This window comes from Triturus cristatus, chromosome 8, assembly GCF_964204655.1.
Source record: "Triturus cristatus chromosome 8, aTriCri1.1, whole genome shotgun sequence".
NCBI lineage: Eukaryota > Metazoa > Chordata > Amphibia > Caudata > Salamandridae > Triturus > Triturus cristatus.
Genome location: NC_140591.1, coordinates 400,783,583 through 400,808,111, shown reverse-complemented (window position 1 = coordinate 400,808,111; position 24,529 = coordinate 400,783,583). Strand labels below are relative to the sequence as shown.

Below are 24,529 nucleotides of genomic sequence, written 5' to 3'. Positions count from 1 at the left end.
TCAACCGGTCAGAGGCACCATGCCATCAAATTACTTGATTACTCTGCCTAACATGTGACTGACCCAGCATCATCCCTGCTAGAACAACAGAGGCACCCTGCTACAGAATCTCGATGTTTCCTTACAGACACGTCCGCCTCTGCTCCCAGGCCGTGTGTCATCAGCGGTCACAAACTGCTTCAGTCAGCAAACCACACAACAATCCCCTTTGTCTGGGTTTCCGGCTCCTCATGTGCGGCCGACGCCTGTCTCCGGAGCAGTTACACATTGAGCCGAGCAGTGGTGCCACAGCCCAGCCCGGCCTCCCAGGTTCGGCCACCATGCCAGGGCCGGTAGATAATGGCAGCCCTGTGGCTGTTGTGGGCGTTTTCACAGCAACGGGGCCCTGATTCCAAAAGTGTGTGCTGCGAAGTCTGTGTTCCATCCATCTAGGTGTCACTGGAGAGCGAGAGAAACTGTGCGCAGGACACAGCCCCCCACCCTGAGAGGAGCAGTCCAACAGCCCCCATGCACTATGCGAGCCTCTGCAGGGGGCTCATTTGGTGCAAAACAATGCAGCATTGCAGCTCTAGTGACCATAATAACCTCCCTGGCTTGCTGCTAGCGAGGTAGCTCAGCGGGTCAATGCGCCTACTTAAAAGAGATTTGCATGACCGGCGTGAGAAGAATTTGAGTCCCAAGGGGCGACTTACACTTTCATCATTTTAATGTAGATGAAATAATAAGTAAACGTTCAATTAACTTTACTGCTCGGGTGTTTCTTTTTGAATTTGCCTTACAAAATTGGGAAAATGGTGGCTATATTTATGATGGCAATTTACTGGGTGAACATTATGGTTTTGCTAATAAATCCGAAGCCATTTGACAAAAATATACAGTTTCACAACAAGCACAACCAAACCTGAGGGAAAACGCACACGAGTAAGGGTATTGCGCTACATAGCGCTGAGGAGGAAGGATCTGAGAAAAGGACAAACAAGCATTTGCAATGCAATAGGACTCGCATTTACGCAAGACATATTGCATTGGAAACGGGAGTGCGGGCGTGCAAGAAGACACGAACAGGAGTGCGGTGGGTGGTGGGGCCCAGAAGTCACCGACTGCGGGGGGGGGGTGGGGGGGGGTATCACGAGAAGCAAATAGTTTTTGAAGTAAAGGGGCCAGTAGCCATGGAAGGATACTAATAACGACATGGCCGTCATGAGGAGGGACTAACAACCCTAAAACCAATCCGAGGCAGCATTTAGGACATAAACCAATGAAAAAGATGGGCGGAGAGTGGGCGAAGCTTCCACGAAGCTCCCACGCTATACTTAATACTGCATGCCTCGCAAAGCGAGTAGCGCATGCGCTGCAACGCTAGGCTCGACCTAAAAATAAAGGAGTTTTGTGGACCCAGGCAAATGTTGAAGGAGGAAGCAGGAGGAGGGTTGAGAAATATTTCTACTAACAAATTTCTGTCTAGCACTTATTGAGAAAGTAGCTGAATTGAAGCTCATGTCATCTACATCATCACTGTAAAGTGAAAGACATCCTACATAAAAGTCAAACCATCATCAGGCAAAACAAAGGTACTGGATACACTATACAAGAAACAGAGAAGAACCCTTGATGTAGGTAAGCAGAAAGCAGTATAAACGAGCATACTCAGACCAGCTACAATGTATGGTAATGCCGACCAAATAATATCCCTTTGAAAACTGAACACATACAGAGGCCTACCTAATTAATTCTTTTTTTCACTTTCTTTATTTTATAAATCTTATTATAAAACAAGCACTGCCCTCATGATTACTTCTTTTACCACAAAATTATGCATTGAAGTGACATTCTGACAATGGGTAATGAGTCTGTTGATAAAATGAACATGATTTGTTCCTCTTCACCCCTTCCCTATTCACCTGTCTCATTCATCAGCACTTTACTAACCCCCGATCATGTCTCGGTCGTTCAATTGGTCTGCATATCAGCCCCAGATATTCATTCCATTTCCGCCAGATTTGTGCCCATTTGTTTGGGCAACCTCTACTCTCGTATACTGCTCTCTGTGCAAGCATACACCAGTCCATATGTGCCCTCCACTCATTCAACATTGGGGGTTGACACCGCCCTCCACCTCTGAGCAATATTACCATGAACCCCAATGTCACCCAAAGGTGTTCGCTATTGGTTAGATCTGACTCTTCCCATATGTTTAGAAGACACCCCTTTGGCGATTTTGTCGCCACTATATTATACACTTCTCTCATACTTGTCAGTACCACCTCCCAGTATTCTTGGAGCGATGGACACTCCCAAATCATGTGGAAGAAGGTACAGTCTTGTTTGCAACCCCTAGGGCATAGCGGAGAAACAGCTCTCCCCATCTTCACCAGAGTAGTGCACGCACAGTAGGCTCTGTGTAGAATCTTTAGCTGTACCAGCCAAAAGCGCAAGCGTATGGCCACCTCTTTAGGGGAGGCCATTGCCTCTAGCCATTCTTCATCCTCAGGACGTTCTATATCCCCCTCCCAGCAGGTTCGAAGGACTGATAAAAGTTTCGGGGAATTGTTAATTATTTTACATTATACTAGGTAGATAGCCTTCTTGTCTAAATAATCGTCTAGCAACCTGTCTTCCAAAGGGGAAGACTAAGGTATTTCCGTTTCTTTTAGCAGCCCTGCCCTCGGCATGTGGCTGATCTGGAGGTAACGAAAGGTCTCTGACTGCGCCAGCTGATATACGATCATTTACAACTTTGTAAAAGGAATGACTTTTCCCTCCCACAGATCTCCCACCCTTGAGATTCCAATCAAATCCTACTTGTCTAACCTCCTCTGCTGCACCAGTAAACCTAACTCCCCAGAATCCCATAGTGGGGTAATTTGCGTAACTCTGTCCTGCCATCCCAGAGCTCTTGTTGTTTCTTGTCAGACCTGCCACATGGTTGAGGTCGGTGCATTGAATGAGCCCACCCCTTTTCCACCATAGATCGCTCTGAGGTAACCTCTAGATTGCATGTTGCAGCGGTCCATTCTATATGCTGGATCATCACGGGGTCTTGACCACTGTAAGCCGAGCTGCCCAGTAGTATATTCAGAGGTAAGGAAGCGCTATGCCTCCATCGTACCAGCTCCTGGTCAGTTGTGGGAGTGAGATCCTTGACGCGCCCCCATCCAACAGTAGCAGCCTCACTGATACGTTCACAACTGAAAGTAACTTGGAGGCACCACATCATAAGGTGTATTGTGGAGAACGTAAAGGAACCTGGGCAGAGCCATCAAAAAGCGCTGCTCTACCCAGGAGGGACAGTGGCAGAGACCGTCAGTGCTGGATGTCTCTCCATAGACGCTCCAGTAGGGGTTCTAAATTTTGTTCATAAGAAATCTTGCGATCCCTGATAATGTATATTCTGAGATATCTGAACCCCATTATGTATACCCATAACTCACAGCCTTTGGGGGAGCCATGGTGGGTCACCTGCAAGTACATAAATCACTAACTTCTCCCAATTAATGGTGTACCCGAGGACTTACGAAACAGATCAAAAATATGCAGTATTCCATGAAGCATTGTACCGGGGCTCGCCACATACAATAGGATGTCTTTGGCATGAAGGGAGCTCCTGTCTTCCCACTTCGAAGACCAGCGCAATCCCCGAATCAAGGGGTCGCCCCGTACGTGTCCATACCCCAAGGGGTTACAGCACCACACAAACAGCAGCGGGGAGAGGGGACATCCCTGCCTCATTAATCTCTGCAGCGTAAGGACCCTCGACAAGCTCCCATTTACGGACACCCGGGCCAGCGGATCTTAATAAAGGAGTCTAATCCATGTACCTAATTCATTCTTAAACTGTAAATGACTCACATATAAAAGAGAGGCTACGTTTTTGTTTCAATCATAGCTATACAATATTTCCAACCCGAACCGAGTTCGCTTTGCCATACTTGAAGCAAATACACTTGTGTCTGATCAACCCAACCTGAAATTGCAAATGTGCATGAGTGACAACTGCTCACGTCCAACTGTGAAAAAATGAACTGGTCAACATCATAACTAAACTGATATAGTTTAGCCCATGCGTGGATGCAAGAAAACTTCCTTTTTTCAAATCAAACAAACAGACATACTAAGTAAGCAAGAGAGTAGTAAATGTATGTACAGAAATACATCATGCAAGGAATTAAAGTATGGCGAAACTAACGATCTCCTAAACAAAATATACATATACTTCCACGACTGGCATCCAAGTGCACATTGATATATAACAAAGCTATATCAACCCAACTCCGTCAACAGGATCCTATCCAGAAGATAATTCACAAAGTCAAGCTTTTATGGGATCCCAAATACAAAGAATCTTTGACCTACGTTTATCACTTTGTAGTATCGAGATTTCCAGACCACACACAGTAACAAACTATCACCAACAAGATAAGGGGTGAGGCGGTTCTTTCTGTAGACAACATTGCGTCAGCCCCAATTTGGCCATTGTAAATGCCATGAAATAAATACTAACCAGCCGGGTGGCAATTTTGCTGAATGCAAGCAAACTTCCAACGCTTGAATGGTTTTGAGACTCACATTCACCGTAGTCAATGACCCAAGGGGTTCCCAAAACATTATAGGTTACAAAATAAAAATACACTCTCTATCCCCCTCTTAAGTGTTTGCTTTTGGGTTTACAGAAAAAATTGGTCAAAAATCATAAGAGTATGGTATCAGGAAAAAGGATGACATCTGATTCCCAAACAGTCTCTGTACGGTCTACAGGGCCCATGCGTTAATGTCAGTGTTCCAACATAGAACCTTTGAGCCTTTTATTTTTAAATATGTGTAGGCCTCCTCTCAGCTTCTTATTCAGTTCTTTATAAATTCAAAAATTAAATCTGCGGATGGGTTCCCTACGGGGAAAGCGACCATCTTGGAGCATATCTGTATCACTATAATGTTCTAAATAACAGATCTGATAGGGATTGTCTAGAGTGTAATTTCTTCCCTAGTAGCGTATATCAATTTTTGTTAAGGATTCCTCAAAAATCCTATAATCCTAGCAAAGAAAACTTTGCCTAGGTTTTACAACTGTTCAGCTAGATAATTCATAGTCGTCATAAAGAAACTCATAGCAACACATTACATGAAAATAAACAGGCAGATTCTTGGAGTCAAGTGTTTGTGGTACTTACTTTTGCCCTTGTGTTATCTTCCCAGATGTCTGCATTTCGTGCATGGCCTGCAGGCGGCATTTGACCAGCTCTGTGGGACAGAGAACCAGCGAGGAGAAGACCGAAGCAACAGAGCCTGCCGCCGCATTCTGGAGGTCACTGAAATACAACCAGGGGAGGATAGGTTATGCCTACTTGCATCACCAGAATCGTACAGACTTGCACCATGAGTCTCTGTGCAAACACGTGGCTTCTCTGACAATAATCATTCACCCAAACACATGTCTACACTGGTAGGATTCAACACTTGTGTTCAGGACCGGCTCTAGGGCGGGGCAACCGCTTCGGGCGCTTACTTCGGGTGGGGGTGTTGTGTTTGAAGAATATTATGGTTTTAAAAGCACCTGCTGCCACGTTCCTGGCCTCCAGAAATTTTCAGGCATCATTAAAATGTCAATATAACTCTGGTGATTAATGTTCATCCTAGAGAGAGACTGGAGGTTTGTCTAGTGGAAGTATTGACTCATGGCAAGGTAGCACAGTGGGTTAATATGCCAGCTGCAAAGAACGTGCAGCATTCAGATCACAAAGTGCATATAATGTAAATGGGTCAGTGGGTTACTGCTTTTGTCTGAGAGATCCTTTGTTACTTGCAGTTTATAAATTATAATCCTAACATAGAACAGTGAGCTATTAACTGTCATCAAAGAGCTGCATGCAAACTGCAAGGTATAGATTAGAGCATAATGATTTTTTCTCCAGTCTTTGGTTATCCTAATGTTGGAATAAGGGTTCATTTGGATAGAAATCAATTCTGATTATTAAAGAAACCCCCCAACCATGGTGTTATGTTTTAAATTCCGAGTCTGTGCTTCTCCAGAGAAAGCACTCAAACTATACTGCGTACCAGTATGGCTGACATGCGAGTCCTACACTTTGTAGTCCTCTGTCTTATGTAACATTTCCTATACACTGATTTAGACACCTATGATTGATTGTGTAGTGTGTGTAATGTAAAGTGCTATGACACCCTACACTGGTATGAGTGGCGGCGGCGCTATAAAACTAATTCAATGCATCTGAGAGAGAGCGGTTACGGAGACTTGAGAGGCACTGTTAAAGGGTGGTAGTGAGGGAATCCATGGCGGTGGTGGTCATTGGGGGGGAAGGGGGGGGGGGGGGGGGTCAACAGACATTGTTGCACTGGGATCGACCAGCGCTACAGCCGGCCCTAGTTGTGTTACAAAAAGACAAACAGTAAAGCCGGGAGCGACGGATTAACCTGATCACGGTGTAGTCTAAAACGCCTTACGGGTCACCCTTAACACATCTAAGAACTCTTAATTTTCCTGTTAAAAAAGCCTTGGTAAAGACCATGTTAGTTGGGTGATGTACAGCTCAGCGGTGTGGCTATGTTAGGAGTAAAGACAGTACAACTCCTACTCATGTAATCATAGCTTGAGTAACAGCAACATCAGGAAGGTATCATGAGACATTGGGCTATGTATGGACACAGAAAAACCGTGAAACAACACTTCACCTCCAATTGTGAAAATGCATTTTGCAGTCATAGTTCTCTTCGATTATTTATCAGCTCCATGCCACTTAAATAGATAGCCATCTTTCTACAGAGTGCTAAATGTAGTTACTCATATGTAAAAGTGATTTTGAACTATGCATCTTCCATAGATCCACATGCTTGCATCTTTCAGAAAGAGTGTGACTGGATCTGAAACAGTCATTCCAAAGAATAATGCACCCTTTAAGCATTGTTCCTCTGACCATTATGGCACTACCAGCAGTACCAAACAGAGGCACATCACAAATCCCAGTATCCAGTTTTTATTTCATTATGATATGGAACTCCTACGGAGTTCCACATAACATAACAATATGATAAAACAAAGATACATAACACGTATTAAAATCAATATAAATCACCAAGCTAAAACATACATAATTTTAAAACCATTAATTAGCTATCTTTTATAAAGTGACAACAGGGATAGCACCATGCAGAGTATGTTAAATAACTGCAGATCTAAAGTAGAAATTCTATTAGTGCAAGCTTTGGATAAGGCAACTGACAGGGCACGATAAAAAATGTGTAAACATCATATAACAATTTCCATGGCCCTAAAAAACTTTATACTATGCCATCAGACCATAGACACGTGCTTGTACCTGGCACTGAAAGGGGGAATTGTGCACCATAGTAAAAAACAAAACCAGAAACTTGATCAATACATTCACTATCGTGTCCACAAAGATACAACATGCATTAGTACAACATACAAGGAGCAAAAAAGGCAAAATACATTTTTCTGAAAAACAACCTTCAGAAATAGGTATTGCATTAATTTAGGGCAGCTACCAGGAGTACTTCAGGGTCTTTATATATATTTTGCAAAGGTCGATCACATTTTCTGAACCGTCCACTTGACATACACAGATTCCCTAACAAACGTACATAAAAAGTCATAAATCTTATTACATATCATTTCGTTTATTGAAAACAATGCAAAACATCCCAATATCCACTGCATGCAGGGGGTCCGTAAACTCTCACGGGACCCTAATAAGTAGCTCCTACCCAAAAGACAAGTCAACAGGTCAGACTACATACAATGCCATTAAGAATGAGGGGCTTAGACCATGGCACACCATCATTAACAATGACGTGTTTTTTATGGGGAATGTTTATGGAAACATATTGCATGGAGAGACCACAATTTCCTGCTATAACCCTGGTCCTAGATCTTTCAGCTAGGATGTCTAGATTAGATCCTTAATCAAACCATTGTGCGCCTTTTAATGTTGGCATGGTTGGGCGGGTTACATGCAAACAGCTCATACCGGCCAGTCACTTTTTTAACAGCTTCTGTATTTCATAGAGTTAAATACTAGTAAGTAGTAAGCAGTTCAGTGGTAGTGAGAAAAAAACTGAAGAGCACCATGAGTAACTCATTGTCCTTGTGTTGTTTGTCAGTCTCTAATAGCACTGAAACGTGGCAGACCACTGAGCGAGAGCATAAAGGAGTCAGTGGCTCTGCCTATGGTTCCAACTTACTGCGTCTGCATGGAGTCCATTATTCTTCACAAACCAGTGTGAGAGATAGTTATCAACTTTTGGAGTATCTGCCTGTCTAGAGTTAGATACTCTTCTCTCTCTCTTGGCCCAAAGTCCTTTGTCTAAGCTGTTCCCCACTATACAATGGCTATTCACTTCAGACGATTCCCTTATATTCTTGTTACTGAAGACGCAGCCAACTAACTTGCACCAGTGGGCACCATCAAGCACAATAACAGAAACCTTTGGAAGAAGTAATTTCGACATTAAAGTTGAGGGTGCTATTCCTAGCCAAAGAGAGACACTGAATGAAACAAATATGTGAAACATAAATAACCAAGTATGGGCCTCCTGACACTATAGTGAGAAAACTGACACCAGTGGGGTTGGAACGACTGCTAACCAGTGCTAAAGTGCTTGTGCTCTCACCTTAAACACACGGTAGAATTGGCTCATACCCATGTGGCATATTTAATTTACTTATAAGTCCCTAGCAAAGTGGAGAACATGTGCCCAGGGCCTGTAAATGAAATGCTACTTGTGGGTCTGCAACACTGATTATGCCACCCACTTAATTATCCCTTTTAAATATGTCTTAGGTCTACCACTGCAACCTGTGTGTGCAGTTTTGAATTGCCATTTCAACTTGGCAAAGTAAGACTTTTGCTAGAATCAAACCTTCCATTTGAGGACATATAAGTTACCCCTAGGGTAGGCCCTGGACAGCCCAGAGAGCAGGGTGCAATGTATTTAAAAATCAGAACATGTACTTTTAAGTTTTACATGTTCTTGTAGTGAAATAATGTTCAATTTGTTTTTCAATACTGCAAGGCCTACAACTCCCAAAGGATAACATTGGAATTACCTTACTACATTTTATACCTTACTACATTTTATAAGTCTAATTTCCAAATGGAAACAGGTAACCATCTCATGTTTGGGGTCTCTAGAACTGGAATTTAAAATCCTAACTTTTAGGGAAGTTGAATTTTAAATTCCCATTTTGAAAATGCAGTTTTAGAAAGTTGCCATTTTCTTGCCTTAGCCATTTGATGCCTGAAGCCTATCTCTGGGTCATATGCCTGGGTGTAGCTGACAGTCGAGCTTTGTGTATTCCTCCTACTCAGCCACACACAATGGGGAGCTCAGATGAAACTAGGTGGGCAATCACTGGAAGGATGTGTGGGAGGAGCTGGGCCCTGCCCCACCTACACTTGAATAGGCTGTTCTGTCTCCACAAAGAGCTGCACATTCCCTGTAGCTAGTCTGGAGCCAGGGCCAGGAAGGCAGGGCATCTGTGCACTTTAAAGGCCTGCTTCTAAAAGCTTCTCCCCACTTCAAAGGCACTTCAAAGGCACAATTGTGTATACATACTGGACCTCAGACACCAACTCTTCAGTACACTTCTCGATAGGTAGATACTCTGCCAGAAAGAAGGACTGCTGTGCTGCTGCTAGGACGTCCACTCTGCTAGACTGCTGCCTAACGGATCTGTGCTTCTTGAACCCAGATTAAGTCCAAGGGCTAGTCTTCTGGCTTCCTGATTAGAACTTCAGGGACATAAAAGGCTGCCCAACAACCTGCACCAGCCTCTGAACCAAGCTAATATGAGTTCTTGGCCCCCAAGTGGTGCCTCTCAAGTCCTGGACGCTTGGTCTGGCTCACTGGTGCTGTAATCAAGCTTTTGGGCTCTTTGCGACCTCAAACTGGCCCATTCGCAGAGAGACCTCGTCGCTCGCAATACAAATCAGCACGATACTCTATCAGCCTTACTCTTTGCACTGCAGCTTCGACAGCAACACCGGCCCACGACGCAGGCATGCTCCTTGTGCTTCACCGACAGCCCTTTACAATGTGAATGGGAATCTTGGCACAAACTTGAGAAGATACACCTTCAGCTTGACAAACCTGAGATTGTATCTGACCTGCTCTCCATCATGGTCAGTCTGAACTTTTGAATCTGACCCAGTCCAGCATAACCAGATGCCCCAAGTTGGCGTTTTCTGTTTTTTAGTGCTATATTCACTTTATTCTTTAAAAAATCATAAGTCCAGTTCTACTGATCTGTTTTTTGTCTTTTTCATGTTGTTGTTTAGCTAGATTCTCTTCTATTTTTCTAACCTGGTGTGGGGTCTTTTTGTGTGGTATTCTCATTGTTTTATTGTTTGGAGTATAGTACAAATACTTTACAAATTGCCTCAAGTTAAGCTGGACTGCTCTGTGACAAGCTACCAAGGCGTTGAGCACATGGTAATTTGGGGTTTGCTGGTGCCTGACCAGAATTAAAGTTGCTACTTGACCAGGGCTCACCCCCCAGTCTACCAGTAACCCAGTTTCTCACAACCATGCTTCTACCTCGTTCTTAACATAGCATGCGTGCCTAGTGCCCACAACTTTACAGACAGCAGAGTGTAACTGTTTTTCAGATATAGACAGGTCTGGAATTGTTTAAAAGCCCGATGGGCAAAACAGGAGGCTTTAAGGGAAACGCACTTCTGCACTGGAAGCCAATAAAGATAGTTTAGAAGGCTCGGATTGGAAACACACTGTGGTAGATTGAGTAGTACTCGAGCATCAGCATTCTGAACTATCTATAATCTCTGAAGCAGGTGGGCAGGTAATCAGAGATAAAGAGAGTTACCGTAGTCAAGACGTGAGATGACATTCCTTGGAGGACGAGGCGAGGGATAGAATATTTACTTAAAACGCATCAAAGGACCTTCACTTAGCAAAGGCAGACGAAACCTCAGAGCAATATTATCCAATGGCTGTAGGGTTTGGGTGTCATTCTGAGTTTGTCACTATTGATGTTCCAAAGAAAGTTCTTGTCCCAATAATGCTAAACACCGACCACTTTTCAAATTTTATTTATTTATTTTACAAGAATCTACCAAATGCTTAGTGCTGTTGGCCCGTTCACATCCTTTTATGTGCTTCATGTGCGCACTCTATACATTTTTGGGCATTTTAGCTTTCTGCCCTAACATGGCTGTCCACGATGTTAGGAAGGTAAATAGAAAATGGCCACTACACATCATGACGATGTGCATGCATGTGTCATGATGCACGTGTCATGATGCATGCATACCTCATTGTGGTGTGTGTTGTTAAGCACCTGGCAAAATGTATTGGTAAAACAACTAGCTCAACCTTTTAGAAAAAAGACCTATAGGCTTTCTCAAAGCTTGTTTGTTGTTGTTTTTGTATCCACACCACAAGGAACCTATTATAAATTATTAAACAAAAATGTGATGGTGGCTGAAACAATATCAAGAAAACTCCGACAACTATGTCCCTGGATCTGTAAGCAACAGGAAGTTTAGCAATGTAAAATGTCAAAGGCTCATCACTAGTGTGCAACTGTACCTAAAAAGGCTGGCAGAATTTGGAACCTTTGTTCCGAAAAACTGGCAGGTAACCTTTGCAAACCGCTGCTTATCGTCTGGGTTTATGTGCCTGGCAATCTGTCCCCTAGAAGCTAGAGTTTTAGTGACACAGGGCATTGGTGAATGTAAAATTGTTTATTGCAATAAACAAGGGCAGGAAAGATGTGACAATTTGCGTGGCTATGCCAGCCTACAGAGCAAATGTCAGGTCCTTGAGCATTGTGGAATAGTGGGCAGAATTGAGAGTCTATATGTGAAGCTGATAATATGTATTGCTCACAACAGTCAAGTTAAATTAATTTATAATCCATAATCACAAAAACAAAGTTTGTATTCTTTCCTCTGACACTTTGTGGTCATCAGATGTTTTTGAGGTCTTTAATATGCCACTCTCTAGATCCTTAAGACCGGGGTCCTAAAAGATCCTCGGTGTATCCTCCTGGAAAACCCTCTGCAGAAAACAAAATAAAAGCATTCCAGCATACGGTCACCTGGCTTGTTTGCCGGTAATCACACTTATTTTGTCTCTTAATATTTTCCAATAGAACAGAAAAAGGAAAAGGAATGGATGGAGCATCTGTCATCTCTCTTCTCAGCTTGTCCCCCAATGGCCGTACATTCCCCTTTTTATTCCATTCTTCCTTCTTGGGCATTCCCTCATCTATCATCCTTATGTTACTTCTGTGACCTTCCTCTAAGGCTCCTAGCCCTCTGGGGGAGGTCCTTGGCTAATATGTGATAATTTCTGAAGTTCTACTTATGCACTCTCTCTCACAAAATATCCACTAATGGACTTGCCCCAGACTCCTGTTTTGCCGCTCTTAATTATTCATCCATCGCAGGGGGGTATTTCCCTTCCCTTCTGTAACCTTCCCTCTTGCAAAGGGCCACTCCACCAGTTGTTTGTACGGGGAGATGTAGGTCGGTGTCTAGGGATCCAAGCGCCCCCTGGGATATACCACTCTGATGCCCCCTGCCCTGACAACACATTAGCCCAAGCAGCTCCACTTCACAGCACGTCAAGTTAGTACCCACCTGGCAGGTTCAAAGGAGACAGTTGCAATCTGACCATGCGTTTCTCCTCATTCATCGTGTGGTGGCCTTCCTCTGTAACTTCTCAATATTATTCAGTTCGTATCCCTTCACATTGGTGTCCTGTCTGTTTGTCTACGTTTGAAGTGGTTTCCAACAATTCTCCCTTCAACATTGTGCACTATTGCTTTCCCTTCCCTGTGTTTCCTGGACCTTCAATAGACTCTTACATTTTTGCTGTCCCTGATGCCCAAATCAGCCACCCACTATGAGCATTAGGAAATATTGGCAAAGCAACCTATACTGCAAACAGTGACAATTAAAAATATCTGATCAGACAGCAAAACTATGCACATTTCTGCCCCACCACACAAGACAAGGTGTTGTGTAGCAACACAATGGCAGCACACACAAATTATTACATCAAGGTCCCTTTCAGAACGGTCAGAGATACCCTAGAGTTTCAAACTGTAATCAGAAGGCAGCAGGCATCGGAGAACAAAGACAGAAATAGAAGCTATCAATGAATACTTGAACAATGTGCAAATTCAGTGTTCAAGTTATCTTCAAACCAAAATCTGATAAATGAAGCAGGCCGAGTCCAACAGTACGCTGGAGGTGTAACCTCATTCATCCCTTTTCCACATCTCCACCATCATCTCTCCAGCATGATATGGGCAGCACATCTCAATGAAGGAGGTACAAAAAAGTCATGCAAAGCAAGCACAAAACACTTTTTTTAACCAACTCGTCAAAGAGGTTGAAGACAACAATGGGTTGGTGAAACATAAATAAGTCTGAACTTTCCAATTCCTGAGATTTAAAGTCCCACCAAGGTACACAATGCATTTACAATACACAGAAATGGGATAGAAGTAGATTATAAAACATATAAAGGTTTAATAGTCTTTTTGACTGAAGTTCTCCTTCTAAAATACCCATGTAAGATTATTCCTAGGATACCAATTTAAGAATACCCTCAGAAGGTCCAGAAGAAAGTTTCATTTACAAAACCTTAAATCAATGGTAGAGAGGGATAATGTAGATAAGTTTGATCCAATAAAGGACAGTGTACACATCCCACAAGGATGTATATTTTGGAAGGAATGGGCAGGTCCATTTAAAAAGATTTGAAGCACCAAACCGCCACTGGGTACGGTTATACAAATGTGCAAACTATTTAGCAGTTGCTGGCCAAAAAAAACTATTGTTCAGAATTGAAAGTATATCCTTTGAAGAGTGTCCTTTAAAAATGAACAATACAGAAGGCGTTTGCAAATTTTTCTTGCAAAATGTAATAATTTTTCAAATATGAGAGCACTTCTTCTGACCATCTGCTGATAACCCTCCTTAGACAATATTTACTTTTCTACGATTTAAAAGTGAATGCTTTTTGTAACTTGACCCAAGCCACTCATACTGGGCAAAAGGAGACAACTGCAGTATGTCAATGTTTTATAGCTCATGCGAAAATAAAAACCTTGTTGGATCAAACGCTAAATTTTTCAAGCAGCTAAAAAAAAAACAACTGAAACACAATGAGGCTATCTATGAAAACCACGGTATGTGAGGAGGAAATATCACACACACTAAATACACCTGCAGTGTGCTATTATCTACCCACTCTGGGTTTTACAGCCGGGTTAGAGAAACAACATGGTAATAACTTGTTTTCCCAGAATATTGCACAATTTCCTCCGTTTAAAGTTGAAGGGAGTTGACACTTCCTTCCGGATACAAGGAAAGTAGGAAATCTGTGAGATCTCTCTAAGAGATCTGAAACTGATTGCGACTCTGTTCAGACTCTGTCCACTACAAGAACTGTCTCACAATGACCACACAGAAGCATAAGCCTTTCTCAAAATTGGAATCCAAGAGTCACTGATGACCTCAACAACCTCCGTCAAAATGACTACACATTGCCAAGAAACTAATATGTTTTAAATCCTTTCATGAATTATTTTATTTGTTCTAGAAAGCAAAGACTGCAACACTTCACACAACTCAGTCATGGGACAGTAACGATTACCCACTGTTTATACTATTTTAAAGATTACTTTGAGTTATATTTGGCATTCTCTATACTTAATCATATTTATCTTAGCATTTAAAATGGCTAGTACGTATCATTTCCTTATTTTTCTAGTTGTTCAGCACTCCTGTCAATAATGTTCTTTGCCAACGATTGTGACTCTTTCCAATAGGAAACTATCAGATCCCATATTTATAACTGGGCACCAACTCTCATTCTTTTTTTAACCCCCAAAAGTAGTCCAGAGAAAATCTAGCCCTGGGGGGAAAGAAACCCCGGCAATAGCCCCTTTTTGGACCATACTGACTATTTCCCCATTTAGTGCCTGGACTTATGAAGGTCAAATCAGTTTTTCTCTCTGAACCATACTCAAAAAAGGAAATGCAGAAAACTTTAGCTCTAAACCTTGACATGCAATACCCTCCGTGAGAAGAGGATCCATTTGTAGAGTGAACTTAACAAGATCCACCAGAAAATGACCTGAAGGCAATGATGCAAAGTTTATAAAAAGATCGGCTAGGGAAAATGAGGAATTGTTGTTCTAACAGGAAGGCACAACAATAGATTTAAAACAGATGGAGAGAAACATTTGTGCTCACTGGCAGCGGCTTCTGATAACCATGTGTGCAGAAACCATTACTTTGGGATCGGGCGTTAAGGAAGAATTCCTCAAAACTGAAGATTTGAGGAATGTAAACTGTTGAATCTGCGAGTGTTTACCTCCTGATAAAAGGAATGAGGGGGCCTGGTATTAATTGAGGACATATTCATCACTCTTCACAGTGATCTAAGATGAAAAGTATAATGTAAGCAACCAAGCAATGTGTGAAAAAGTAAATTTCACAATTTAGAGCAAAATATCAGGCTGAAACAAAATAATATTGCATTCTCTACAACCAGAGTGAAAGGAAAAAAGGAACATTAAATTACAGCATTTTGTAAGGTGGATTTGTAGAGCGCTGCTTGCCACCCGTGCGGGTATCCAGGCGCTGAGTAGGTAAGTGTAGGTGTGTGAGGAGGCTGGGCCTGACTAAAGGCAGTCTCAATGCGCCTGCAAGAAGATTAATTGAAAAGCCAGGTCTTCAGCTTCTTGCAGAATTCAAGAAGTGAGTAGAAGTCCCTGATGTGTTGGTGGAGGTCGTTTGGTAGGAGAATGATCGACCTACCGTTTTGCTTCTGTGGATGTGGGGTGAGTGTATGAGTGAGAGTGATGCTGAGCAACCTTGTCTGGTGGGTTGGTGGAATTGAAGCAGATGATTGAGGTATGTGGGTTTCCTGTTGTGTAGTGACTTGAATGCGTGTGTGAGATGTTTCAACTGGCAGCCCTTCTGGATGGTAAGCTAGTGGAGCTCTCTGAAGACTGGTGTGATGTGAGTTTGGCACGGAGGTCAAGGACAAGTCTGGCGGTGGCACTTGAATGCTTTGAAGTCTGTGAAGATTGGTTAGGATGTTGATGCAGAGTGTGTTGCTGTAGTCTAACCTGCTTGTGATTAGGACCTGCATGATGTTACGTCTGGTGTCCAGTGGGAGCCACTTGAAGAATTTACATAACATGCATAGTATGAGGAAACATGAGGAGGTGACAGCATTGACCTGGGACTTCATGGTGAGGTGGGTGTCCAGAAGGAGGCCTAGGTTCTTAACTATGGTCAGTTGGTGTGGATGCTGGCCCAAGTTTGGCAGGCCATCAGGTGGAGTCCGGAGGTGAGCTCTTATGCCCGAAAATCAGCACTTCAGTTTTGTTGGCGTTGAACTTGAGGCAGTTTTCTTTCATTTTGTTGACCACACTGGTCATGCATAGTTTGAAGATTTCCTTGCTAGTGATGGTATCATCGGATAAGGAAAAAATTAGCTGAGTGTCGTCAGCATAGGAGAAGATGTTGATTCAGTGGAATCTGATTATATTAGCTAGAAGAGTCATGTAGATGTTGAAATGTGTGGGGCTGAATGATGATCCCTGTGGGACTCCACAGATGAGGTGCTTGGGTTCTGATGTGAACAGAGTGAGCCTGACTCATTGAGTTCCTCTGGAGAGGAAAGAGGCTATCCATTTGAGAGCTGGTACTTGTACTCCTGCTGTGTGTAGTCTGCGATGAGTGTGTTGTAGAGGACGGTGTTGAAAGTGGCAGAGAGGGCTAGGAGGATGAGGGCGACGGTCTGTCCATGGTTGAGAATGGTGCATATGTCGTCTGTGGCACCAATTCGGGCTGTTCGGTGCTGTGGTTGTTTCTCATTTTGATTGCAAGCCGTCCAGGAGTTTGTGGCATTCTAGTTGGTCAGAGAGTTGTCTGTTGATGGTCTTCTCGATGATTTTGGCTGGGAAGGGGAGCAATGAGATGGATCAATAGCTGCTGATTACTTAGGGGTCAGCTGAGGGTTTTTTTGAGGAGGGTGGTGACTTCAGTATGTTTCCAGCGATCTGGGAAGGTGATTGTCTCGAGGAAGGTGATAATGGTGGAAGTGAGTGCAGCGCTGATCACAATTCTTCGCAGGCTGTAGATATGGTGGGGGCGGGGGTCTGTTGGTGCCCCTTAGTGGACTGTCTTCATTAATGCTGCAGTGTCCTTACTGGACACAGGTTTCCGTGCTGTCAGTTGTAGTCTTTGGTTGAAGAGGTTAAGAGGCTGGGAAGGTCGATTGGGGGGGGTGGTTGCTGTAGATCTTGGTAATTTTTTCATAGAAAAAGTTGGAGAGGTTGTTGCAGAGTTCTTGTGTAGGGGTGATGGTGTTGGTTGCGGCTGTTTGGTTAGTGAATTCCTTGATGATGGGGAAAATTCCTTGGCAGTTAATGGATCTAGATTGGATTCTCAGGGTCAGGGTCTTTTTGTGGTCTCTTTCACTTGATGGTGATAGTGTCTAAATGTGGCCTTTTAGGTGTTTCTTGTGGTTCTTCGGTTGGTTTTCCATTTCTTTTCAAGTTGCTGCAAACTCTCTTGGATTCTCTGAGGTCAGTGCTGTACCAGCTATTTGTTTGTTGGATCTTTTGGGTTTTACACAGGTGCCAGGGTATTGGTGCAGGTGGTGACCAAGTTGTTAAAGTTGTTTGTGTAGTTGGTGGGGTCTGGGTAGTTTAGTTGGAGGGTTTTGAGCCATTCCGTTTCTGTAACTTTCTTCCAAGCAATGGCTTGGGATGCTGCTAGACTCCGCTGGGGTGGTTGGTGGCCCTGCAGTGGCGGTTTCACCCAAACTACATTAGTGAGGCTTGGAGGGGGGGGTTACATAATAAAACACTTGCCTGCCGGCGGGCCGGCTTGTCATGCTCACTTGAAGTGGGCAAACCACTCCTCCCCTGCCCTGCTCTGTGAGCAGAGCAGCCCTGCCCTGCCCACAAAGCTGCAGCAGCATGGAAAAATAGAACTATAATAACATTGCGTTATCATTTTATTTTTCCTTTTTTTGCAGTGCTGAAGGCAGTGGGGCGAAGCTCCTCTGCCTTAGCCGAGGAGACGCCCCTGTGGCCCTATTATGTGGAAGAAGACGATGGAGTGGTCGGTCCATGCAAGTGGAATGATGTGGCTGACTTTAACCTAGTCGCTGGAGAAGTTGGGGTCCAGGAAGTGTCCAGGATGTGGGTGGGGCCTTGTACGAGCTGAATGAGGCTGATTTTCTGCAGACATTTGAGCAAGTCTGTGGAGTTGGAGTCTGTGGGGTCGTCGAGATGAAAGTTGAGATCACCTAGGAGCATGAAGTCTTTGGTGCCCATGGTGAGGAGTGTGGTGAGGAGGTTGCTGAAGTGGGTGTGATGTCCTGGGGGATGGTAGGTGAGGGTGCCTTCGATGGTGGTTTTACTGTCCTTTTTGAAAACGCTGACACAGAATTGCACGCATTATCTTTAGGTAACCAGGTTGTCTAGTACTACTATTCTGGGATTGGCATTAGGAACAACAACATTTGACAAATGTCAGGTGAAATCTCATAACATGCAAGCTGATAAATAAAAGCTGGGGTTGAGTGTCTGATTGTATAATAACCACATATAACAAGGACTGAAAAGAAAATCAATGAACACTAAAGCCACATCCACATATATGGCACACATTACACTGTTTTATTGCTCCTTTGCTAACCCTTTGGGAGCTTAAGAATATTTGGCTCTTGGGGGGCGTGGTCTGGCCACGCAGGAAGATGGCCGCCTGACGAGTGAGCTCTGCCGCGGGATGGGCTCCTAACGGAAATTTCTCACTCCACATCGGTTTTGGAGTCCTCTTCACGTGCCCTGCGGCAGCCGGAAGGTGGTGGGCAAGATTTGGGCGTGTTTCGGCGATGTGACGGCGAAGTCTCCCTGGTGCTGACCGTCTCGACGGGGCTGTGTGGTGCTGCATGTCCGGCGCACTCTGCCTGACGTATTCCCTCAGGCCGCCTCATCTTCCTCCTGAAGCCGCGCCTCTGTTGCTTACGACGAGCGCCTGCCCCCTCATGAGGGCGCGCCTTTGTTGCTGCTGAAGAGCGCTTGCTTCCTTATGAGGCTGCGCCTTCGTTGCTGATGTCGAGCGCCTGCCTCCTCATGAGGCCGCGCCTTCGTTGCTGTTGTCGAGCGCCTTCCTCATGAAGTCACGCCTTCGCTACTGTTGTTGAATACCTGCCTCCTCATGAAGACGCGCCTCCTTCAATTTTGCCTGCTGCAATATTTCCTTCAGAAGTATTACCTGACAGGAGTCATGGTTCTTGACGCGCTGATGGTCTGCTACTGGTAGGATTAATTCCTTCTACAATTTTGTTGTGGCGCCTTTGTCACTCACCTCATCCAGTCATTTTGCGCCTCATCCTCTGCAAGGTTAGCGGCCCTCTAGCAAGTAAAATTCACGATTCGTCACACTAAACTGAACCTCCAAGCTCAACCTTTTCGCCCTTCTGTGAGTGGTCTCACCTTTGCTACAGTTGCAGTTTCGCGCCCTTTGACTTTGATAACAGCTGGTGCTTCATGGAAACGGCTCTCTTTAGCGCAATCTGTGTGACTCGCATAATAGTGTGCCTTCTTTCAATGTCATTATAGTGTCCTCGTCAACCTTTTCAGTCAGGCTGTGTATTCTCTGCTCTGATATGGGCCATGACTCCTCTGCATTTTGCAGTCTAGTTTACTTCGCTGTAAATGCAATTGTGTTTACCATTGTCATAAGCGCGCATATGTCGTTTCATTTTATCTCAGTTCTATTTTTGCGCCTTTGAGCATAGCGACAGTTAACACTATATTCACAAATGTAATAATACTATGCTTATGGTTTTGGGGGTCACTAAGCAGTGATTTCTCCTCTATATGATGTACTTTTGCATTTTAGTGACTGGAAATGCGGCATAAGCTCTTTTTGGGGTAATTAGCATATTATCATCATACATATACAGTTATTACTTGTATTGCTTTTGCATGTCCTGGTACTTCACTGTATTTTTTGTGATCACATATAAGCATTTTCTAACGGCAAGACGTCTTCACGTATTTTCAAAGTTTCTATCAAATATTCTCCTCAAATGTCTGCTCCTAAGCAAGGAAATAAGTCTTCTAAACCACTTCTTTTTGCAGAAGCTCTTAAACAGTCCACCAACATGCCAACAAAAGGCAATGCCTCCTCCCCTTCCGCTTCATCTCAGGCTTCGGCCTCTAATGGTGGGCAGGCGTCGGCGGCAACTCTACAACGTATTCTGCATGAAATATCTGAGGTTAGTCGTCGATTAGATGACATGAACCTTACAATTACATCATTAGCTGAGGAGACTAAATCAATTAAAACAGAAATCACCAGCTTTCATGCGAAGATTGAATCCCTTGACTCTAGAGTTCTGGCAGTGGAGAACCGATTGGACTCCCTTCCAAATAAAGACCGGGACCTTTTATTCTTCCATGGAAGACAGAAGTAGGAGGGACAACATTCGTTTTTTTGGCTTCCCAGAGCGCATTGAAGGGCAGAGTTCCAGTGCATTTCTGTGTCGTATACTTCCAAAGCTGACTGGCATTTCTTTCAGTCCACATCTGGAGATACAGCGGGCTCATAGAATTGGCCCTCCACGTGGTGATTCTGCTGCGCGCCCACGGTCGATCATTGCCTGTTTTCTTCGCCATGAACAAACAAGACAATTACTGTCTGCTGCTCGACTTCAAGGCTCCTTCTCTTTTGAAGGCCATCGCATTCATATGGCAGCTGATTTCTCCAAGGAAACCAATGAGCGGCGGAAAGCCTTTCTCTCCATGCGTCCTCAATTACGTCAGTTAGGCATCAAGTATGGTCTATTTGAGCCTGCACGTTTTCGCGTTACCAAAGATGGAGTCTCTAAGGACTTTTTTGACCCAGAGCATCTTCAGCAATTTTTGGACTGTCTTCACCCTCAAGAAATGGAGGTTCTCACTACATCTTCACAGCAAGTTCAGTCCCAATCACCCTCCAAGTCTTCTACTCCAATGTCAGATCGTAGCAGGCGCCCTCCCAGTAGCCCTCGACCTCGGGGTAGGGATTTTGAACGACTTCATCGCTCACAAGAAGATAGGAAATCTGCACTACAGTCGGTTTCGGCTGCTACATCCCCACAAGATTTGCAAAGAGACAAGTCCCGTTCTCCTCTTAAAACTCCTTCAGATGCGGACTGAATAATTCTTTCTCCCATGGAAATAGTTATCTCCAGTCCTATTGGCAGTTAACTGTAGACTCCCTTTCCTTGTGAGTCTTGTTTCTATTGTTAACTAATTACCGCATTTTTGACATATTTTGCTGTTCTTATAATATCTGTTTGCCTTTTTCATCTCTTTCTCACTAGCTTCCTACTTTATTTCCTCTCTCTTTCACTCTGCCTTCTGTTACTTCTCTACTTTATAATATTACTCTTTCTTCTTCCTGTATTTATTGCTCTCCATGTTACAATTTACTGCATATTATTTACTGGTTCTGCAATTATTTGGGTGCTTTGGCGCCTAATTGTTTGATTATAGTTTTATTATTCTATTTGCACGTTTGCATGTTGGTCTATGCTTTTTTATATGCGCATGGTATGCCTTATGCTCTTAGGTTACTTTACATCTAATTATTATTAGATCTCTCTTTTTAAGTAATGCTGCTTCTCAATTTCTATTTTGCTCTTTCTACTCTTCTATCGTACTTATGTTCTTCTTCACAATGCTCTTCTGGGCTTTCCTTCTATATTCTTAATACCTTCCTAACCCTTTCTCTCTTTCTGTGGGGTCTTTTCCCGCGGCGGCGCTCTAGTGCGCCCAGACCCGCGGGTAACAGTTTACGGTTTCTTGTTCTCTACTTGCTACTATTCAATATTTTATATTTTTCTTTATTATTGTATCACTTCTCTAAATCTCATCTCCTTTCTTCATTACTCCTTTTATTGTTTCCTTCATGTATCTCACTTAAACCAGAGTATCGTTTTCACTTATTTTCTTTCTGTTTCCCCTTCTTTCTGTCATTTCTTTTCCTTTTTCCTTTGTTTGGTTCAACACGTTGTTTTGTGCTTCATTCTCCTGTTTCTGATTTTTGTATTATTCTAATATGGCACAAGCACATTCTCTTAATGCAATTACTTGGAATGTACATGGTCTCACCCATTACATAAAACGGAAGAAAGTACTCTCTTACCTTCAGACTAAACATGTAGATGTGGCCTTGCTTCAAGAGACCCATTTGGATGCTCTAGAATCAGATAAACTTTGTAGAGATTGGGTGGGCAAGGTTATACATAGCAGCGTCCAACAAGATGATTCCACAGACGCAGGTCCCCTCCGCAAGTGTGGAGTTGCAATCCTCCTTCGCAAATCCCTTCCGGTCACTGTCTCTAAAACATGGTCAGATGTAAATGGCCGCTATGTATTTGCTAAACTTAAAATTGGAGAGTCTCACATTTGTGTAGGGTCTGTTTATGCCCCCACGGGTACCAAAAAAACATTCTTTCTTCAATTATCCCGCCTGCTGCTCGAAATTAATGCATCGCAATAGTTGATTGGCGGAGACTGGAATGTAACGCAAGACTCCATTCTAGACAAAACTGGCCCATTAGATAGGGGCAATGCGTCAGATAGAGCTTTGTTAGGGGACATCATATCAGATATTGGGTTGGTTGACCATTGGCGTTTCAGCCATCCAACGGATAAGGAATATACTTTCTTTTCATCGGCTCATGGTACATTTTCTCGTCTTGATTATTTCCTCATCTCACATAACGCAGTTCAATTGGTCACAGATTCCTGCATTCTGGAAGCGGCCTTGTCTGACCACTCTCCGGTTCTCCTTTCCCTTGATCTGGGACTTTCTAGGCCTGGACGTAAGCCCTGGCGAATGAATATCCAACGCCACAGGACTCCTACTGGTAAATCCCAACTGCAATCACACCTTCAAGATTATCTTTCTATTAATCAGGGGTCTGTGGCCTCCAGCAGGACTCTTTGGGCTGCGGCGAAGGCTACTTTAAGGGGACAATTAATGCGTGATGCAGCAATCGCTAATAAGCAAAATGCAAAGAGACAAGTTGAGCTCGAACATGACATACAAACCTATTCTCGCCTGTACACCACATCTCCGTCCTTACAAAATCGTAAATCACTCGAACAAGCCCGAATGGCCTTGAACAGTCTTTTTACATCTAAAGCAGAATACGCTTTACAGAAAATGAAAGGTCGACATTACGAGCAAGGGGAAAAGGCGGGAAGGTTATTAGCTGCGCAGTTGCGTCAGAGGGAGGCGTCTATGGCCATACCGGCCATCAGATCTGCGCAAGGACACTTGTTCACAAAGCCTCAAGACATTGTTAATGAGTTCACCTCCTTTTACGAATCCCTTTATACTTCTGATAATCGAATGGATTCCGATAATATGACAGCATTTCTTGCAAAGGTGCATCTTCCTTCTCTCTCAGCGGATGGCAGAGCCATTCTCGAGGGTGAAATAACCAGGGATGAGGTTTCTAGTGCGGTCGCTGCCCTGCCCTACCACAAGGCCCCTGGAGAGGATGGATTCCCTCCTGAATTTTATCGATGGGCAGGTCACAATATTATTGACACTCTACATGCCGCATTCCAGGAGGCGGATAGTGCATCTTCACTAGGACCCCTTTCTAACAAAGCTATTATTGTTGTGCTTCCGAAGCCAGGTAAGGATCCCCAGCTTTGTAGCAGTTATCGTCCCATTTCTCTGTTGAACTCTGATATTAAAATCTTGGCTAGTATTCTTGCATCTCGTTTGCGTAAAGTCCTGCCTTCTTTGATACACCATTCTCAAGTAGGCTTTGTACCGGGACGTTCTTCCCGGAACCATCTGCGTTCTCTGGCCCATGCACTGTGGTCGGCTCAACATCTTACGGACGATGCGTTAGCCCTTTCACTTGACGCAGAAAAAGCGTTCGATCGCATCGAATGGAATTATCTCTTCAAGGTCATGGATAGATTTAGTTTAGGTACGAAATTTATTGATAAGGTACGCTTACTATACGATCACCCTTCTGCCCAGGTAAATTGTGGGGGGTTTCTGTCTGACACCTTTACGATTAAGAGAGGGACTCGCCAAGGTTGTCCACTATCCCCCCTTCTGTTTCTTCTGGCTATGGAGCCTTTGGCTGCTACCATTCGTCAATCTGATGAGGTCTCTGGTGTCCCCCTCCCAATTGGACATTCCAAAATATACCTCTATCCTGATGACATTTTACTCACCCTTACTCGTCTTCCTCGGTCGATCCCTTCTCTTCTTCAAATCATTAATGATTTCTCTTCTTTTTCAGGTTACAAGATTAATTGGGACAAGAGTGAGGCTTTACCCATTTCTAACGGTACCACAAAAGCAGCCATTTATGGATTTCCTTTTCACTGGCAGCCTTCACGCCTCAAATACTTGGGTGTCCTCGTTAATAAAGGGTTGCAAGACATGGTTGCAGATAATTTGTC

General features: G+C 43.7%; 1 protein-coding gene across 1 annotated transcript in view; it reads right to left on the bottom strand.

The window, feature by feature from the left end:
- LOC146802187 (mitochondrial ornithine transporter 1-like) overlaps window positions 1-24,529 on the bottom strand; it is a 129,396-nt gene that overhangs the window by 69,728 nt on the left and 35,139 nt on the right. Inside the window, exon 4 of the mRNA XM_085621773.1 lies at window positions 5,169-5,306. Within this exon, the coding sequence (XP_085477899.1) occupies window positions 5,169-5,306 (138 nt within the window). The remainder of the gene's footprint in view (window positions 1-5,168; window positions 5,307-24,529) is intronic.